The 17,630-nt window shown below is 40.6% G+C and overlaps 1 protein-coding gene and 1 long non-coding RNA gene across 2 annotated transcripts; both read right to left on the reverse strand.

Annotated features, from left to right (window-relative positions):
* Positions 1 to 3,100: 3,100 nt before the first annotated feature.
* On the reverse strand, positions 3,101 to 6,205 carry LOC116268360 (G-type lectin S-receptor-like serine/threonine-protein kinase At1g34300). The gene has a single exon (XM_031650036.2). The coding sequence runs from the start codon at positions 5,777 to 5,779 to the stop codon at positions 3,236 to 3,238; it is 2,544 nt and encodes an 847-aa protein (XP_031505896.1). The 5' UTR covers positions 5,780 to 6,205; the 3' UTR covers positions 3,101 to 3,235.
* A 4,899-nt stretch (positions 6,206 to 11,104) lies between these two features.
* Positions 11,105 to 12,300, reverse strand: LOC116246136 (uncharacterized). The gene is made up of 4 exons (XR_007572301.1): positions 12,068 to 12,300; positions 11,873 to 11,985; positions 11,460 to 11,795; positions 11,105 to 11,370 (listed from the first exon to the last, which is right to left on the reverse strand). It is a non-coding gene; the product is annotated as an uncharacterized LOC116246136 (long non-coding RNA).
* Positions 12,301 to 17,630: the final 5,330 nt, after the last annotated feature.

The following is a 17,630-nucleotide window of genomic DNA, read 5'->3' on the forward strand; positions in this document are numbered from 1 at the left end:
TTGTGCATGTTTATATGTGTGTATATGTTCGTAGAAGAGAGAGAAAGCAAGAGGAAAGTCACATTGTGTTTGTGCGGACAGCAGAACCATTATCTAGAGTATTAATGCACTAAATTCACTTAAATAGGAGCGGAGCTAGGTTTTTTTCAAGGGGCGAGCCAAACAGTCTAACCTCTGGATGTTCGGGCCAAACTAAATATGAATCCAAACAACAATTGGCTGGGTGGAGCCATGGCGCAAGCGGCCGCCCCTCCCTCCGCGACCACGGCAGCACCGTGCAATGTTGTGTGTGAGGGCCTGGCGCAACTGGGAACAATAACATCCCATGCATTTAGAACCAGTCCTGTGTGCACAGCCATAGTTCCAGGTGAGGGGCGAAATGCCCTCCTATTGACTCGTGAGTGGGCCAATAAGGGGGCTTTTGCCTTTTTGGCCTCTCAAAGTGGAGTTGACATACCAAAAAAAAATTAAGTCATATTTTTTAAAATGCATATGTAAGAGGGCAAAATGGTCTTTTTGTTTAAATGGGTCCGGCCTTCATTTGGGTCGTTTTGGGCTTGTTTTACATCCGGATTAAGTTTCCTTGGTTGCCAAAGCATCCCAATAGATGTCCATGGCACAGATCAAGGATTAGATACACTTTTGAAGCTCGAAACAAGTTTTAAAAGTTTTTAGTGCAAGGTTGGGGTGAAAACAAAAGAAAGTTTTCTTTACCCGGGCGATGCTAAATAGGGTTAAAAATTGTTATCTTGATCTCAAGATTCTCGACTTCTGAATTTTGAGTCCAAATTCTCTATTTGGATCTAAACTTTAATTTTTGATATAATTTGGATCAGGGAGCGGCTTTATGGATCCTTTTTCCTAATTTGGACTTGATTTCATTTATTGGGTTCGATTATGTACTTTGTTTGGTACTTTCGGCTTGAGGAGTGAATTTTGGATCTAGGACTTGGATTTGGAACTAAATTTGGTTCTAAAGTTGGATTTTGGATTTAAACCATGCACTTAGATTCGGATATGGGTCTAGAGATATGTTTTGGTTGTAGAGTCGAGATTTGGACTTGGATACAAATCTAAAGGCCTGTTTTGGATGTAAAGTTGGATACAGATCTAAAGGCCTGTTTTGCTGTGAGCATGGGTCCAGGGTCCAAAGTTAGATCTAGAATATTGTAAAAATGATTGAAATTACTAAGATCATATTTGAATATTTGAAATATAATCTTTTTGAAAAAAATTAGGGGTGATGTCAAACCCAACAAAAGGGGGCCTTCAACCACGCTTCAAACAGGAAACGTCATTGAAGACTTACTTTTAGTAACGTCTGACTGTGAATGTCACTGAAGACCCACGATATCACTCTGCCCGACATCAGTGGGAACCTTCGCTTATACTTTTCATATAGCATCACTGAAAAGTAGGCTTAATTGCATTTAACGTCATTGAAAACCATTCCTTCACAGATGACATCTGCCTACATGTCATTGAAGGCCGGAATGGGCAATAAACGTCATTGGAAAGGAACTTGTACTATATATTACATGCTATGTGGAAAAAAAAAAAACCAAGAATGAATTCTCAACCAGCAAATGAATAAACGAAAAAAAGAAAACAAAGTATTAATTCTCAACCAACAAATAGAATGATGCTTCATTGAGTGGAGCAAGAACATAAGCTAAATGATTTTATGAGCTCATTAACCCTATTATATCTAACTTCTACCCCTTCTCCATATAATAATTTTGTATGCATTGAAGGTTGTCCTTCTTTACATCTAAAGCTTCCAACACAAGATCATCAAAGTCATCTCCACCAAAAGAATGTCCAGATGGATGAATTTTTATCGAGGACATGAAAAATATTAGTAAATGCGACAAGTTTGAGCAGTCAAAATTTCAATTTTAGGGCACATTTGTTACTCATTTGTGTGTCTTTGTCATAGCCTTTTTATTGCTCTTTATGATACTTTACTGTTGCGTACGTTACTGTAAAATTAAAATATTTTTTCCTTCCTTTGAACTTTCAATTAGATTTAACAATTGGAGGGCTTCCTTAGAAGTACATAGCACTCTCAGTAGGACATGCCAAAAAAAATTATGACGCAGTTAAGCAAATATTCAAGGATGTACTTAGTAAGCTTAAAATACTTTTCTTGGCTAATATATAAGAAAGTGCTTCACATTGTATAATGTCGTGCATTTACACGACATTATGTCCTAAAGTGTGGTGACTTCACCAAATGAAACCCAAGGATTAGCAATTGATAACTCAAATCTACATTTCCGACACATTATTTGCAATTGGCGGCGGTAAAGTAGACCAGTTACTAGCAGCACCAAAATAAAAGTGGACTTAACTCACATTGAGACAAATTTTAACTCGCCCCAAAGGACATAGCTCAAACAGGCAGACTTGGAGCATGTTGGAGGTACGTCTCCAGTTCAAAACCTGCAGGGAGCAAAAGTCCTCTCCAGTAAGGGGGGTGGGTCCTATGCACAAGTAAAAACATACAGAGTTCTTGCCACCTAAGTCACTGAAGTTGTCGATCATGCTTGTATCCAAGTTGCAATCTACAGAATTTCTTAAGCCACTGTCCGACTGCCATTTTGTGTGTTTTTCATCGCTGTTAGTTGCTCTTGTATTAGATTACACTGAACAAACAATGCTTCTTTTGACAGGGAAACCAACAACTAGTTACAATAAGTACTTGTTTCACTTCCAACAGCAAAGTAACATGGCCTGCTTGGGACTGTGATGAACATAATTTTTGTCAACTGTTTGTAGATAATGAACAAAAAAGTATGGTGCACAATTAAGAGAGAACCAGCTTTTGTATCTGTCATCCAACCTGTTATATTTGTTATTTCTTTCCGCAGAGCGGCTTGTGTTTAGGGTGCCAAGAGAGAGAGATGTCTACCATATGATTTCTTACTTTATTGTTCCATGAATCTAAAGATTCAAACAGTATCATCCCACATTTGCAATCTTGTACCTCCAACGCAGATTCCACATGTTGGATTCGTCAAGGAACCAAACAGCATATTCCTCCCAACAAGAAGTGGATTCATGTTCTATATTCTATATATATACACTTACAAAAAGGGGACATGAAACAACTTATTTAAACACAAACTTTTTACAAGCTTCAGGTAGAATCTAAGGGACCTATACATACAATAAATGGTATGCAGCAGGTTCTAAGCACAACCAATGCAGAGCACTAAAGAGGAGGCTATGATCAGTTCACTAAAGATGTCGATGATGAAAAATTTTGTTCTGGGTTCATCGCAGAAACAGAGGAACCAAATGCTTTGAAAGAAGGAAAAGAAGAGAGTGGTTGTGCTGAAGCTGCCATGGTCGAAAGCGCACTCACAACACTTGCACTGTTACTCCTGTAGCTGGGAGCCGCATCTATGGGACTTGGAGTAGGGGGATTCTCCATAACAAGTATCCCTTCCAGCATCTGCACTACCTTCCCCATATGCGGCCGTTGAGACGGCTGCTCCTGTATGCACCAGAAGCTCACCTGTACCGCCCTCAGCACCTGCTCCATATCTGCCTGCTTCAAGATTCTATTGTCTACGATCCTTTCAATGTTTCCTCTCTCAAACTCCTCAAAGGCCCAAGAAGAGAATTTCTTCATACCAGTCTCCTCACTCACATCAAAGTTTCTGTGCCCGCTGATCATCTCCAACAACACCATCCCGAAGCTATAAACATCAGATTTGGACGTGATGGGAAGATTGGCACGCCATTCTGGAGCCAAGTACCCCCTTGTTCCCCTGACGCTGGTTAAAGTTCGATACTGATTGTCCTTGTGATTGATAAGCTTAGCCAGGCCGAAATCGGAGACCTTGGCATTGTAGTTATCGTCCAAAAGAATGTTTTCCGGCTTGATGTCGCAGTGAACGATGCAATCTCTGCACTCCTCGTGCAAGTACGTGATCCCCCTTGCAGTGCCTAATGCTATTTTGAACCGAGCATCCCAATCCAGCCTCGCAGCGTTCTCTGAGAAGATGAAGCTATCGAGGGAGCCGTTGCGCATGAACTCGTAGACCAGGAGCCTGTGCCGACCCTCCGAGCAGAATCCGATCAACCTGACCAGATTCAGGTGGTGGGTGCTGCTAATGGCTGCCACCTCCATCCGGAACTGCTTCTCTCCTTGTTCTATCCCTTCCAATCGCTTAATGGCGACGATGGTCCTGTTGACGAGCGTCCCTCTGTACACCTGCCCGAACCCCCCTGCGCCGAGCGTCTCCTTGAACCCCTTGGTTGCTTGGTGGAGCTCCTTGTAGGAGAACTGAACCGGCGCGCCGGAGGCGTACTCCAGGAGCGCGTACTGCGAAGACAGCCCACCGAATTTGTTGCCCCTCCGGCACAGCCACCACCACAACACCGTTTCCAGACAGATCAAAGACGAGAGTGTAGCCACGATGACGACGACGATGAGACCGACGCGCAGCGCCGGATGAGGAAAACCCCTCTTGCCAGGGCCACCGGCGGAGGCCATGTCCGGGTTGAGGACGCCCAACCCACAGACCTTAACGAAGGAGGTACTCGGGACAACCGAAGACTGGTAAGCACTGATGAAGTTTTTTATCTTGAAGAAGCACCGCCCCGACCCGTTATCGAGGGAGGTGGAGCCGGAGCATGCGCCGCCGGTCCTCAGGCAGTTTTCCTTGCAGGGAGAGAAGGGGATGAAGAAATACTGGTTGATGTCATCAGTGTCCGGGGGGTAAGTAAGGAAGATCGTGTTCTTCAGTTCAAGCATGGTGACATTGTCGGGGCAATCCCCAAGCAGCTGCTTCCTCTTGCAGCCCTGCCGCGGGTCGCCGGAATCGACGGGAACGAAGTCCTGGGAGAGGCAGGTGCACACCGGCTTTGTGTCGTTGTAGACGCACATACCATTGTTGCCGCACCACCCGTAGACCAGGCACTGGTCCTCCACGGCTGACCACTGCGGGCTCAGGCTTTTGCCGTCAAGGCTGTATGCCCTGAGGTTGCCGTCGGAATCCAATCTCAGGAACCTGAATGTCACGGACCCCGACGAATAGTCGCTGCTGTAAATCCATTTAAACGGAGCCAAGAAGGAAGGATTGACCAGAGACACGACTCCGTCTATGTCCAACACCAGGGCAGGTAAGGTGAGCTTTCCGGCGATGCTAGAGTTGGAGATGGACCAGTACACGATGGTGTTGTAACTGCCCTTCCAGTTGAGGCGCAGCTCGACGTTTGACTTGACGAACTCGAAGGAGTAGGGGCCCGACCGGAGGGTCTGCCCCGCGAGGAACTTTTGTTGCTGGACCAGGACGTCGGCGGGATGGCTGAAGGTGTCCCACACCGTGGAGGTGTCGTTCTTCAGAAAAAAGTTGCCGGAGTCGTCGACAGCAGCGACCGACACGCCCTTGTTCCCCGTACGGGACTGCCACACAACTGTGCCGGAGCCGTTGAGGAGCCGGAGATTGCCGTCGGAGGAGAAATTAAGGGAGGCACCGCCATCGACCACTGCGGGGGACGCGTCCCCGGCTGTCCAGACGAGTGTGGCAGAGGCAGAATGAGTTACCCCAGCGACAAACAGAGAGGGGTTCTGCTGGGATTTGGTGAAGCCGAAGGAGAAGGTCTTGCTGGGGGACATCCACTGAGTAGTGTCCGACGGGCGGAGAATCGTGCCGAGGGGGACGTCCGCACCGCTAACCAGCGCCGGAGCCGTGAAGAGAAGCCCATCCGGTGCTCCCGCCATCACCACCATCACCAAAAAACAAAAACGAGTTGTTGCGGCCATTAACAACCACAGAAGACAGCGGCGGCCGCAGCTGCAGGGGAGCGAGGGGAAGATGGTGGTGGAGGAACAGTAACAGCAACAGCAACCGTTATAGCTATAGCTCTTCGCCAAGTCTGAAGGCGTCAACCGAAGGATCGACGTGCTGGAGGTGAGCGGGTTTGCCGCCTTGCCGGCCGCGCAGGGAAAGACGAAAATCACTTCCCCATTACTCACGCGACTTGGACTCAAATCTTACCCCCTTTCACTCCTTTTCTCGCTTCCCTTTCCAATTTAATTTCCGTCTCGCGGCACCGTATCGTATATCTGCCGTGCAAATACATCTTCACGCTGCCGGAATTTTTGGTTGTATTTCCCTCGGAAAAACAACTATTCGTCTGAGATGGGAAACTCTTCTCTCTAAGCCCGGCAAATACGCTTTCCTGGTAAATACGCCTTCGCATTATACTCAAATAAACCCGTGACGCGCTTGTGGGAAGAAGAGAGAACCACACACTGAGATCCAATCAGAGTTCACCGTGTGAGAAAAGAATACAGAAGTGCTCCTTGTTTTTAAGTTGTTTTACTCAAATTCAATTATATTTGTCTGGACTGCTTCGTCTGTTTGAATGACATTCGTCGTTGAATAGCAGAAATCTGACATGACTTGAATGGTTAAATTGGTGACGTAGAATATTAGCTTTTGAGTTGAATTATTGTTTGGATTTTCATCAAATCAGAGTCACGTAAATCAAAATTTATACAATGAAATTGAGCTAAAAAATCAACTCCATGATTTGAAAAAGAGGAGAACAAACGGTGAACACAAATAAAAATTGTGACGTCTATCGTTTAAGAGAAGTAAGAACTCCATGATCGATCCATTTAACCATTTTTTATTATAAAAATAAAACTGAATTAAAAATCATTCCGATGAAGTACACGCAAATTCATAAGAGTTCATAAATAAAAAGCAAATTATGGGGATAGTCATAGAATTGGAGTTGTCATCCTGTGAAGAGCGATGGTGCCCCTTGGTCTATGGCAGGGTCACTATCAACCCTTGTTAGACAGCGAAGGTGGTCGGAGACTCGCGCTATTAAGAAAGGGTCGACGGCGATTTGGCGAACCTCCACCGGTAATATGGGTTCAACGACGCTACGCTGGTAGCCAAGAGTGGATGGCGGACCGTCACGAGGTCTCGCTGATAGTGAGGGTCGACAGTGGCTTGCCGTCCAGTCAGGGTTGGCCTGGCCTGGCTTGGCAAAGAGAGGCCACGGTGACATGTATCTTTATTTTCTTGACAATTTTTTAATTAAAAAAATTGTTTGGAAAGGGTGATTTGATATTTTTGACATATTATCATAACATTTTTCTTAAAGCAATATGAAAATTTCATGCAAGTGTCAAGGGCATTATTTGAGGAGTTTGAAAAATTAGTTATTTATTTATAGGTGTGAGGGATTTCACAACTGTCACTCGATCCTTTATTCTTACAGAACACAAGGCCTCACTGGTCACTTCTACCTTGAAATTGTAATTTTTTTTTCTGGTTCAAATTTATTGTAGAAAGTTATTTAGCTCAAATCAATTAACACTTCCCTTGAGCTTGAGTTAATGAATGGTTTCCAAATAAGTTTATGTTTGATTGTTTTCAAAAGCTCCAATGCTTATCTCAAGAAAAGCTCTGAAACTCGTGAAGCGTTAGGCACTGATGTTGTCTTTGTGCGAGATTTTGGTTGGAGAAAATGACATTTATTGATAGACTTTCACAAAAAACAAAGTAATGTGAAAAAAAAGAAAAAAAGGAAGGCGGTGCCAAATTGCCAATACAATTTTTTCTCAAGATTGGCGTCTACTTTTAAGTGCATCCGGTGTAAAATTTTGAAAAATAACGTTTTGCCATTTATATTTTTTAAAATTCTAATTTGGCCCATGTAAAAAATTTTAAAATGAAGTTGTCTGCTCAAAAAAATTTAGAATTTTTATTTAATCAAACAATTATCATGGTAGGCACCTCCAATATCAGAATTCTAGCTCCCCTTCTGGCTAATGTGGCTATGATCTGGTATAATTATCAAAGGCAGTCGGTTTTAGTGCCATGAATTACATAAAGCTCTAGAAAGGAATGTGTTTTCACTGGGAGTGTGTTCGATGGCTTTGAATTTTGATTCTAGAATTAAAATTGTGGGAACAAAATTTTATTTTGAATTGGAATTGAAATGAAAATTTCAATTCTAGTTTCCCTTTGTGTTTGATTGTACCGAATTTTTATTTCAGAACTGAAAATAAAATGTTTGACAAAACATGAATTAAAATTTTGAAATTGATAAATTAAAACCATCATGGCATGTGTCTCGAAGAGATAAAAAAAATTCTAAAATTCTGGAATCATAATTCCACCCCTCATAGAATCACAACTTTAGAATTTTAATTTAAAAAATGTGCCTATAATTCCAAAATATAATTCTTTGTTCGACAATGCAATTCCCAATTCATCAAAAATAAGAATTTTAATTCTAGAATTCCATAATTTCGGCCCCATCAAACACCCCTTAAAATTTATGTGAGGAACTAGAGGACATAACTTTATGCAATAAAGAGACTGTGAAGTCTTAATATATCTTGTTACATTTAATCAGCCAAAACTCTTCAAGAAATTTAAATGAGTTGGCACAAGTATATAAATACTAGTAGTTAAGGAAGGTCACTCGTATAAAAATATATGCTTATGTATGAAATTTTGCAATGTTGATAATGACCCCATTTATAGTTTGTATAAGGGATAACACAGTTATTATACTAGAAATAGACTAACATAATGGCTTAGAGATAAGTAGCCTTCACTTCTCTCTTTGGATGAACAGGAGGGAGATCCAACCATCGTTTTAGAACATTATTTTCGATGAAAAAAACAAGGAAAACTTGAAGATAGATTGCGAGAGACAGAAAGAAAAGCGTGGCTTTTAGCAAAATGAGCTTGTCAAAAATCCCAATTGGCAGTAGAAGAGCCGAGTTTGAAATGGTACTTGAGTCTAAATTGTGTAAACTGTATAGTAGAACTTATTGTGTTCATAACTTTAACTATGATGATTTTAGCATTCATTTGAGAGTTGGAAACAAGGTCTTCCACAACGAAAGTTTTCTAGGCCAAAAAATCATATTTGTTCCAAAAAAGTGTTGAACAACATCAAATTTTGCAAGACTTGAGTTAAACTTAGTTGTATTTAGTATTGAGTAAATGTCAGTTCATGAAACATTCTCTTTTTCTAAAAAGTAACAACCCCTAAGGCATAATTGTTCATGACAGAGGTCATGACTAAACAAGCTTAATACCAGGAAATAGATACTTGAAAATGTTATGGAGAGTGAGAATGTTTGACTTCTTCTGGAGTCAAACTTTGGCATTGTCAAGGTAAGCTAAGCTAGCTTTGAGATTTCAATTTTATGAAGAGATATTGTTTCAACTTTTGTGAGGTTAACTATTTCAAGACTAAGAAATACGAGACTATCTTAAAATATTGGTAGTGACAAGTAAAATGCAAAAACACCAAAACAAAATTACTTTTTGCATGATATTGTAATCCTTCAAAGAATATTTACTTATTTTTTGCATGATATTGCCCTAAAGAGAGATGAACAAATCTTTATAATTCTATAGTCATAATTCCACCCCCTTAGGTAGAATCACAATTCCGAAACTTTGATTAAAAAATGGGTCTACGATTCCATAATCAAAATTTTTCATTTGATAACACAATTCTCATTTCATCAAAAATGAAGATTTTAACTCTAAAATTTCACAATTCCGGTCTAATCAAACACCCCTCTAGAAGAAAATATATGTTTGGGAATAGTTTGTAGACAAGCAAGATTGATGCCAAGCAGTCGTGGGGGCAGCAAGAAGTTAGTCTCCTTGTTAATTGGGAAGTGGAAAATGACAGAAAAGTCCGTCTCTTTTCTCAGAATTGGAAATGGGGAATCCTTTCCTACCTAATTACCGTGGAAGATGAATATGTAGTAGATTGTTGTCCAGCCTCCTTGGCTTCAGCATAATAAGGTGACTTTGCTAAATGATGAAGAGGATAGAATGACGTGGGGTAACAAAGAGGTGGGGAATGTCAAAAGAATGGAGATATATCACAACAGTAGAGTACCATGAGTTATCAGAGATCAAAACAAATTTATTTGGAAAAACATTGCAATTCCGAGGGCATAATGGTGTCTTTATATTGCCTTAGAGGATAGGCTAGTCACCTTAAATAGACTAAAAAGACTTGCGATTGCTATTGTGAAAAGATGTGAGGTATGTAAGGGGGAAGAGGGGTCTATTGAGCATCTCTTTTTGAGATGTAAAGTTGCAAGGAAGGTCTAGAACTTTTGAGGAGGAAATATGAATGCAACATCAATACTCTGCATTTGTCATTAGGAATAAGGTGGAGTGTTCCACGAATCTATCCCAAAATCAGAGTGTTTCATGAATCTACCCCAAAATCAAGGTAGAATCATAGGACACTTGAACATTAATTTCAGGAATAGTATGCAATTGGTTCATGAATGTGACAAAAAAAATAGAGCGGATTCATGAAACAGTTTAAACAATGTTGTATTAATCTGCCCCAACATTTGCGACAAATTCATGGAATAGTTACAAACTATTACATTTGCCAAACAGGGTCTAACGGGTCATTCTGGTAATTGGAATATTCTATGAGCATCCTATGAAACTGCTTAATAAAGGGTGGCAGATTCATGGAACACTAAAACTAAGTGTCTATAGATCAGGACAAGTTTATGAAACATTCACAATGTAACACCCTAGAAGTTTAGTCTCGTATCGAAGATTGTGAAGGATTTTCAATGGCTTATAAAGGGAGGCCATTAATGAGATGATTGTCCTGGTTCCTAGCCTTTTTTAGCATTGGAACCGAAACTGCTAGGAACACTAAAACTAAGTGTCTATAGATCAGGACAAGTTTATGGAACATTCACAATGTAACACCCTAGAAGTTTAGTATCGTATCGAAGATTGTGAGGGATTTTCAATGGCTTATAAAGGGAGGTCATTAATGAGATGATTGTCCTGGTTCCTAGCCTTTTTTAGGATTGAAACCGAAATTGCTAGGGGGTGGGTTAGGATCCGTCGAACCAGGGGCCCGAGCCCGGGAGTGGGTCGGGTTGTTACAGTGGTATCAGAGCAGTTTCAACACTCGGATCTTGGGTCCCACACGCGCGGACGCGTGTGCCTTAAGGGGGGTGGATTGTAACACCAAGGGCTGCACACGAGCCGAGTCAAGCTCGAGCTTGCCCAGCTCGAGCTCGACTCGGCTCACAGAGCTCGAGCTCGAACTCGAGTCGAGCTCCCTGACACAAGCTCGAGCTCGACTCGATTATACAGAGTCGAGCTTGAACTCGACTCCCTTAACTCGATTAACTCGAGTATGTCTTGTTTCTCTAAACTTGAAACGTACAAGGCGACAAGAAACCTGGAAATGAATGGAATTAAGGGAAGGATCACCGGTTCTTCCATGCGCCATTGAAGCAAATGATTCATCCACTTCTTCCTCAAGCAGCGTCGTCCTATCTCTTAGCTCCAGCAAGCTCCACGAGGCATCCTGCCAAACATCTTCATCATCTTCACATACATATCTACATACAGACGCACACACATAGACACACAGTCCCACACACAGAGGTGCCTCACCTGGAACAGGGGAAAAAGAGAAGCGAGGAAGCCAGCGGCAAAGAAGAGGGAGCAGAGGATGAAAACAAGCGGTAGACCCACATGCCTCCCGCAGTTTTGAGAGGAAGCCACCTTGCCCTTCACTTTCATCTCTCTCTGACCTTCTTCTTCTCAGGCAGCACAGCAATTCGGCCTATCTTCCAGTATACTAACACAAGCTAATCAGAGACAGAGATAACTAAGGAATATCCCTGCACAAAGCTAAAGAAAATTGGCAGTTCCCTCTGTCACCGCTCTTCCTTGCCCGTGAAAGCCGCCTCTTTGATTCGTTTGGCTTACCTTCCAAAGGAGGCTTACCTTCCAAACCCCGAACAACCAAAATCAGAGAAACGAAGTGGAGATGGGGTGAAAGAGGGGAAGTGAAACGATCTTACCTGTGAAGAAATACGATCGACCAACGGGCTTTGTGATGAGAAGAGAATCGAAGGAGCTTCAAAAGAACACTAGGGTTTCAGGGAAAGCCCACCACCTCCGTCTCGACATTCACCTGCGAAAAAAGCCCAAAACGTGTATGGCAAAGCTTCAAAAGAACCCTAGGGTTTCAGGGAAAGGCGAGAAGAGAGCCTAACCAGTATAATGGCCGAACTCTGCCGAATGGATGGTGGTGGTCATGGCGCGTGCGGCGGTGAGTTGGTGTGGGTGGTAGAGAGGAGAGAGAGCGGCAGTGAGTCGGTGCGGTCATGGGCCCTCAGCGTTGATAGACCCTCAACGAGGGTTCTCTGAAACCCTCATCGTTGAGAGACCCTCAACGAGGGTTCTCTGAAACCCTCGTTCAAGAGGGTTTCTTTGGAAGCCTCGTTGAGGGCTTTAGAGGGTTGAGAGACCCTGAGAGAGAGAGAAAAAAGGAGGGAGAAGTCGAAACGGCAATGTTAAAAATGTAAACGTAATAAACAAAAACCTAAATCGGTGAATCGGTAGCCCAGTGAACCGGTTCATATAATTAAGCTAAACGATTTTCAACAATCGAAACGAGTCGCGCATAAACGAGTCTAGTTCTTACAACTCGAACTCAACTCGTTTAATGTTTCGAGTATATGCTTAAACTCAAACTCGACTCGTTTATAAACAAGCGGAGCTCGAGTCGAGTTTTTCTGAGCAAGTTCGAGTCGAGCCCGAGTTTGCTCGACTCGTTGTGCAGCCCTAGTAACACCCCAGAAGTTTAGTCTTGTATCGAAGATTGTGAGGGATCTTCAAGGGCTTATAAAGGGAGGCCATTAATGAGATGATTGTCCTAGTTCTTAGCCTTTTTTAGGATCTTCAAGGGGTGGGTTGGGATCCGTCGAACCAGGGGCTCGAGCTTGGGAGTGGGTCGGGTTGTTACACACAAAGACTTTTTTGGATGGTGGTTCACAAAGATATCTCATTTCGGTCAAGTTAGACCTAACCAATTATTGTCCCTAGCACTCCCAACTTAAATTAGTCAGGTTTGCTCAAGATCTTATGAAGTATGTGGGTGGATCTTCAGAGCCTCCACTAGAGTTCATTACTAGGCATGGGCATCAGGCCAGGCCCCAATAATTTTGTGTTGGTAATTACTGGCCCCAAATCGGGGCTACCCACTATTGTCGAGCTGGATACCGGGCCGTGACAAGTATATCCAAGTTCCGGCCCAGACCATTTTTAACCCATTAAATGGGTCGGATAGGGCTGGATGGGCCCTACTTTAAAAATCAAGAGATGTTTCGTTGTTTCTTTGTTAACCTATCATGGATAGACTTTCAAGTTGGATAGTATACAAATTCACTACAAAGAATTCCAGTTTAGTCAGGTATTCAAATGCATTATGTCGCCAATGTTCAAATAGAAATCATACATAATGATTTGGGACATGAGACCAAACACAATGCCATTAGGTTATAAAATAATTTGTTTTTCTAGGATCTTGCTAGTTAACATCCCTTCACCTACTTGGAACTCATGTTGATGATCAAGTAAAGAAAGTAGGAAGCATATTACCACAGTTTCAGAAAAATGTAAAATAAGAACCAAAGAAATGTGTCTACTCCCGTGTAACATATAAATAACATAAAATTGCAAATCCTTAGGCAATAGTTGCAAATCCTAATGCTTGTCAGCAATAAGAATGTGATTTTAAGGGTTCTGAATTTATCATATGGTATGGAGTCTAATATATGCAACATTGATCAAATTTGCAGTGTAGGAATCATAATTGAAGCTCATGGAAGCAGTTTTAATATGATGGTACACATTGCAAAACTTAAAACTACATAAAGTAATAAACATAACATGTTATAGTTTAAAGATTCCATCTAGATAACATGCTATCAACAGTCTAATTCATATAGAACATCAACATTCCAAGAGTTGTACATATCCCAAATAACATGCTATCAAGAGTTGTACTCCATATAGTTTTACATATGCGAGAGTTCCAACATTTTTTCATATGCAGGAGTTTTAACACGTAATAATTTAATATGAAGACTTCTTCCATTTCATAGAAATCACTCACAAGTTCATACGCGATTCCACTTCTTGAAAGATATTACCTACAATCAATAGTTAATTCACAAATTACATAAATAAAATGCTAAACACTACAAATTGAAAAAGTTTTACCATGGTAATCATGCATTGGATCAGCATTCTTTATCAGAATTTGGCCCTTCATCATGAAAACTGCAACAAATATCAGTGTAAGCATACTATTATGTTAACATATAAAACCAATTAGATTGAACTATAAACATTTACATTTTAAACAATTTTCGTTTATTATGAATCCAGCTCTACGTGCAAATTAATGCTTCAAAATTTTCAAAAGCGGTTAAGCATCACAAGTTCATTCGCGATTCTGCTTCATGAAAGATATTACAAAGATTGCTAATACATCTCAAGCCATCTTGGCTAAAATTTTATATTTGTTTTTATTTTTGGTCTTCCACCAAGATAATATGCCGAAGTCTTCAACAGGTGCAATTTCTTTCATTAGATCAGTAAAATATTTTTTCATATATGTGTGAACCGTTATATGAGTTACAAAGCTAAAGTATGCTTTGAAATCACATCTAGACACACTTCTATACTCTTCAGTTGCAATCATGGTACTAGTAGATGTATTGTTCATTTGCATATCACTTGTGTCATTATCATCATACAAGTTTTTGTAGCTAACATACAATTCATTAAAGGTGTATTCTATGACCTCATATACTACCATCGCATCAGGTTGATCCAAATTGTTAACCATGTACTTTATGTATAACAACTTGAACCTAAGATAAAAAAAAAATGCAATTCCAAATAGAATTTATAGTTCTTCAAGTATTTGTCAAATTTTCTTACATTTTGTATGCAATACTTGAACTCAGCTCGTTAAAGCTCGGCTCGAACTCTAGTTCGAGCCAGCTTTTCTACTCGATGAGTCAAGCTCGAGTTAATGGTTCAGCTCGTTTATTTATTGAGTCGAGCTCACGTTCGTTTAACGAAGCTCGCTTAACCGAACTTGGCTCGTTAGCTCGAGTTGAGAAATGGATATTGTTCTTCCGTGGATGTGTCACTTTCTCATTCTTTTTATCTCTTCACCGACTTTCTCTTCATTCTCATGAACCCCCACCGGCATCACTTTCCCATTCTTTTTATCTCTCTTCGCCGGCTTTCTCTTTGTTCTCATTCTCATGAACCCCCACCAGCCACCATTCTTCAAAGTCAGGCTACAACATCATCAAAGCTAAGGTACACGCTCTCGGCCTCCCTTATCCCTCTACTCTCCCATTCTATCTTCCCCTCTTTAATCACTCTCTCTCTCGTTTTGCCTGAGCCTTTCCCTCTACTCTCCCCCACTGATCTCACACTCCCTCTCGTTTTGCCAGAGGGAGGCTTTCTGGAACCCTTGCTTGAGCGAGGGTTTTGCCCAAGCGAAGGTTTCACTCACTCCCTCGCTTGGGTGAGGGCATGCCAAAATTTGGGGTTTTAGAAACCCTCACTTGAAACTCTTGTGTTGGGTGGGGGTTCCTCGCTTGGCGGGTGAGGGCTTTCGAAACCCTTCTCGTGGGTTCTAGGTGGGGAAGAGGCAGCAGCTGCCTGGCTGAGTTCCGATGGCATTCACATTGTTGGCAGCAGTAAAGACGGTGATTGGGGGTGGCAGTGGTTTTGGGTTCAAAAGCACAGAGAAAGGCGATAGTGGTGACGGTGATAGATCTCCAAGATTCCAAGGCGAAGCAGTGATACGAGTTTGTGGAGCCGTAATCGATTCGAGCTCGAGCTTGGTGAACTCGGGCTCGACTCGGCTTGTGTTCACCCCTATACACAATGACTACACAAATGCTGGTAAATTGATGCAATTTCTTCCAAGACAATATTAATTGTTATCCACTTAGTGGCAGAGAATAGATTTGTTGCATTATAGAATAGATGCATGAGACCACTCATTCTCAAAAAGCAAAGATACATGATTAAAATCACACGAAACCAAATAATGAAAGACACCTTTGAATAACAACGCATTTCTCAACATTATAAATATAGAGTTATATCGGCTAGGGACATCATAGTTTAAAGTTTTTTTCTCATCCAAACCCATTGCCTTTATATGTTGCTTAAAAACATGTAGTGTTTTTTGTGATCCTCTTATATATTTGACATTATCACGAATTTTTGGGATTGCGTTATCCATATCATTCATAACCATGAGATTTATAATATATGCACCACAACGAATATGAAAGTGCTCACCTCTCAATGGAAATGAAATATTATTTTTTCTTTCTATGGTTTTTCTTAGTAGATTTTTCCACTATCATTTGTTGAACGGTTATCAACAGTAAAAGAAAACAACTTCAATTGAATTTCTTACTTAATAGTACTGTAGTCTCATAAAACGTCACATATAAAACTTGCATTATGTGTTGGAGGCACATGTATAAAATTAAATATATGAGGGTGCAATTTCCAATCTCTATTAATGTATTGGGTTGTCTAACATAAGTATCATAACGTCTATTGTGAGGACCACATATCGAATATCAATGAAACTCACTACGCATGATTATTTACAACATGATATCTCATTTTTGTCTGTCTTGAAAATTGAATTAACCTCTTTTGTAAGTGTTTTCTAAAAATGGTACAAACCTTGAATCGCAAGCCTTTAGAAAATAGTTATGATATTCGTATTCTATAAAACTGAAAGGAAGCACATGCATTATTGTACACTTAGTCATACATTTTCTTATATTTTTTATATGAAATTTCTATGGGCATAAAGAAGTTGCACCAGATTCACTAACTCTAAATGACAAATTCGTTGTTTTTCATCAGTAACTTCCTTTTTGACACATATATCTCTATGTTGTTTGAAGTAACTAGTACCATTAGCACTATGTTTACCTAATCGTTCACTACAATGTTTGCATTTTCCATATTCTTTTTCCTTAAAGTTTACCAATGTGAAGTCATTTCATACCATTGAAGTTTTTTTTCTTCATTGAAACTATTTTCCTCTCAATAGATGAAAAGATTTATTTTCCTCCATATCTATAGTCAATTGATATTCTTCATTTTCAAAAATAGAAGACACAACTTACTATTTGAATAGAATCAAATACAACCTGAACACATAAACACATGAAAATGCATGAATGTACGCATTCAATTCTAGAGCTGAAGAAAAACTAACAAGATTCATGTGAAATCATTTAGTATATCAAAACCTCAGAGATTGGAAGAAAGTTACAGATCATGTATATAAAATCATTCAGTAACTAAAAGGCTAATCAAATTCTTCTCAAACATTAAGAAGAATTTTAATAATCAAACAAGTGATTAACCGCTCCTTGCCCCCGAATTTTAGGAGATTGATGCAATATTCAGCTTTCTTTCTTCAGTTCAAGAACTGAATGCCTACATTCAAGTCTAATTACCCATTGAGTTAGGTTATCACTTTAAAGGAGGTACCTCTAGCATTATCACTAAGTCACATGGGTGCAAGCAAAGATGAAAGCGTGGGTATAGTGATATGAGTTTGGACATTGCAATTTTGCAAAATGTGCTACAAGGGTATGAGTGCATACACACGAATATACATAGTTACATTTTTATAATTGCAATTCTAATCGAGCATGATCCACAAAATTTGATTCATCCTAAATACTGTTGTAAAAATATAAATAA

Source organism: Nymphaea colorata, chromosome 1 (assembly GCF_008831285.2).
Source record: "Nymphaea colorata isolate Beijing-Zhang1983 chromosome 1, ASM883128v2, whole genome shotgun sequence".
Classification (NCBI taxonomy): Eukaryota; Viridiplantae; Streptophyta; class Magnoliopsida; order Nymphaeales; family Nymphaeaceae; genus Nymphaea; species Nymphaea colorata.

Excerpts from the sequence above, each read along its gene's own strand:
- LOC116268360 (XM_031650036.2), bottom strand. The coding sequence starts at position 5,779 with ATGGCCGCAACAACTCGTTTTTGTTTTTTGGTGATGGTGGTGATGGCG.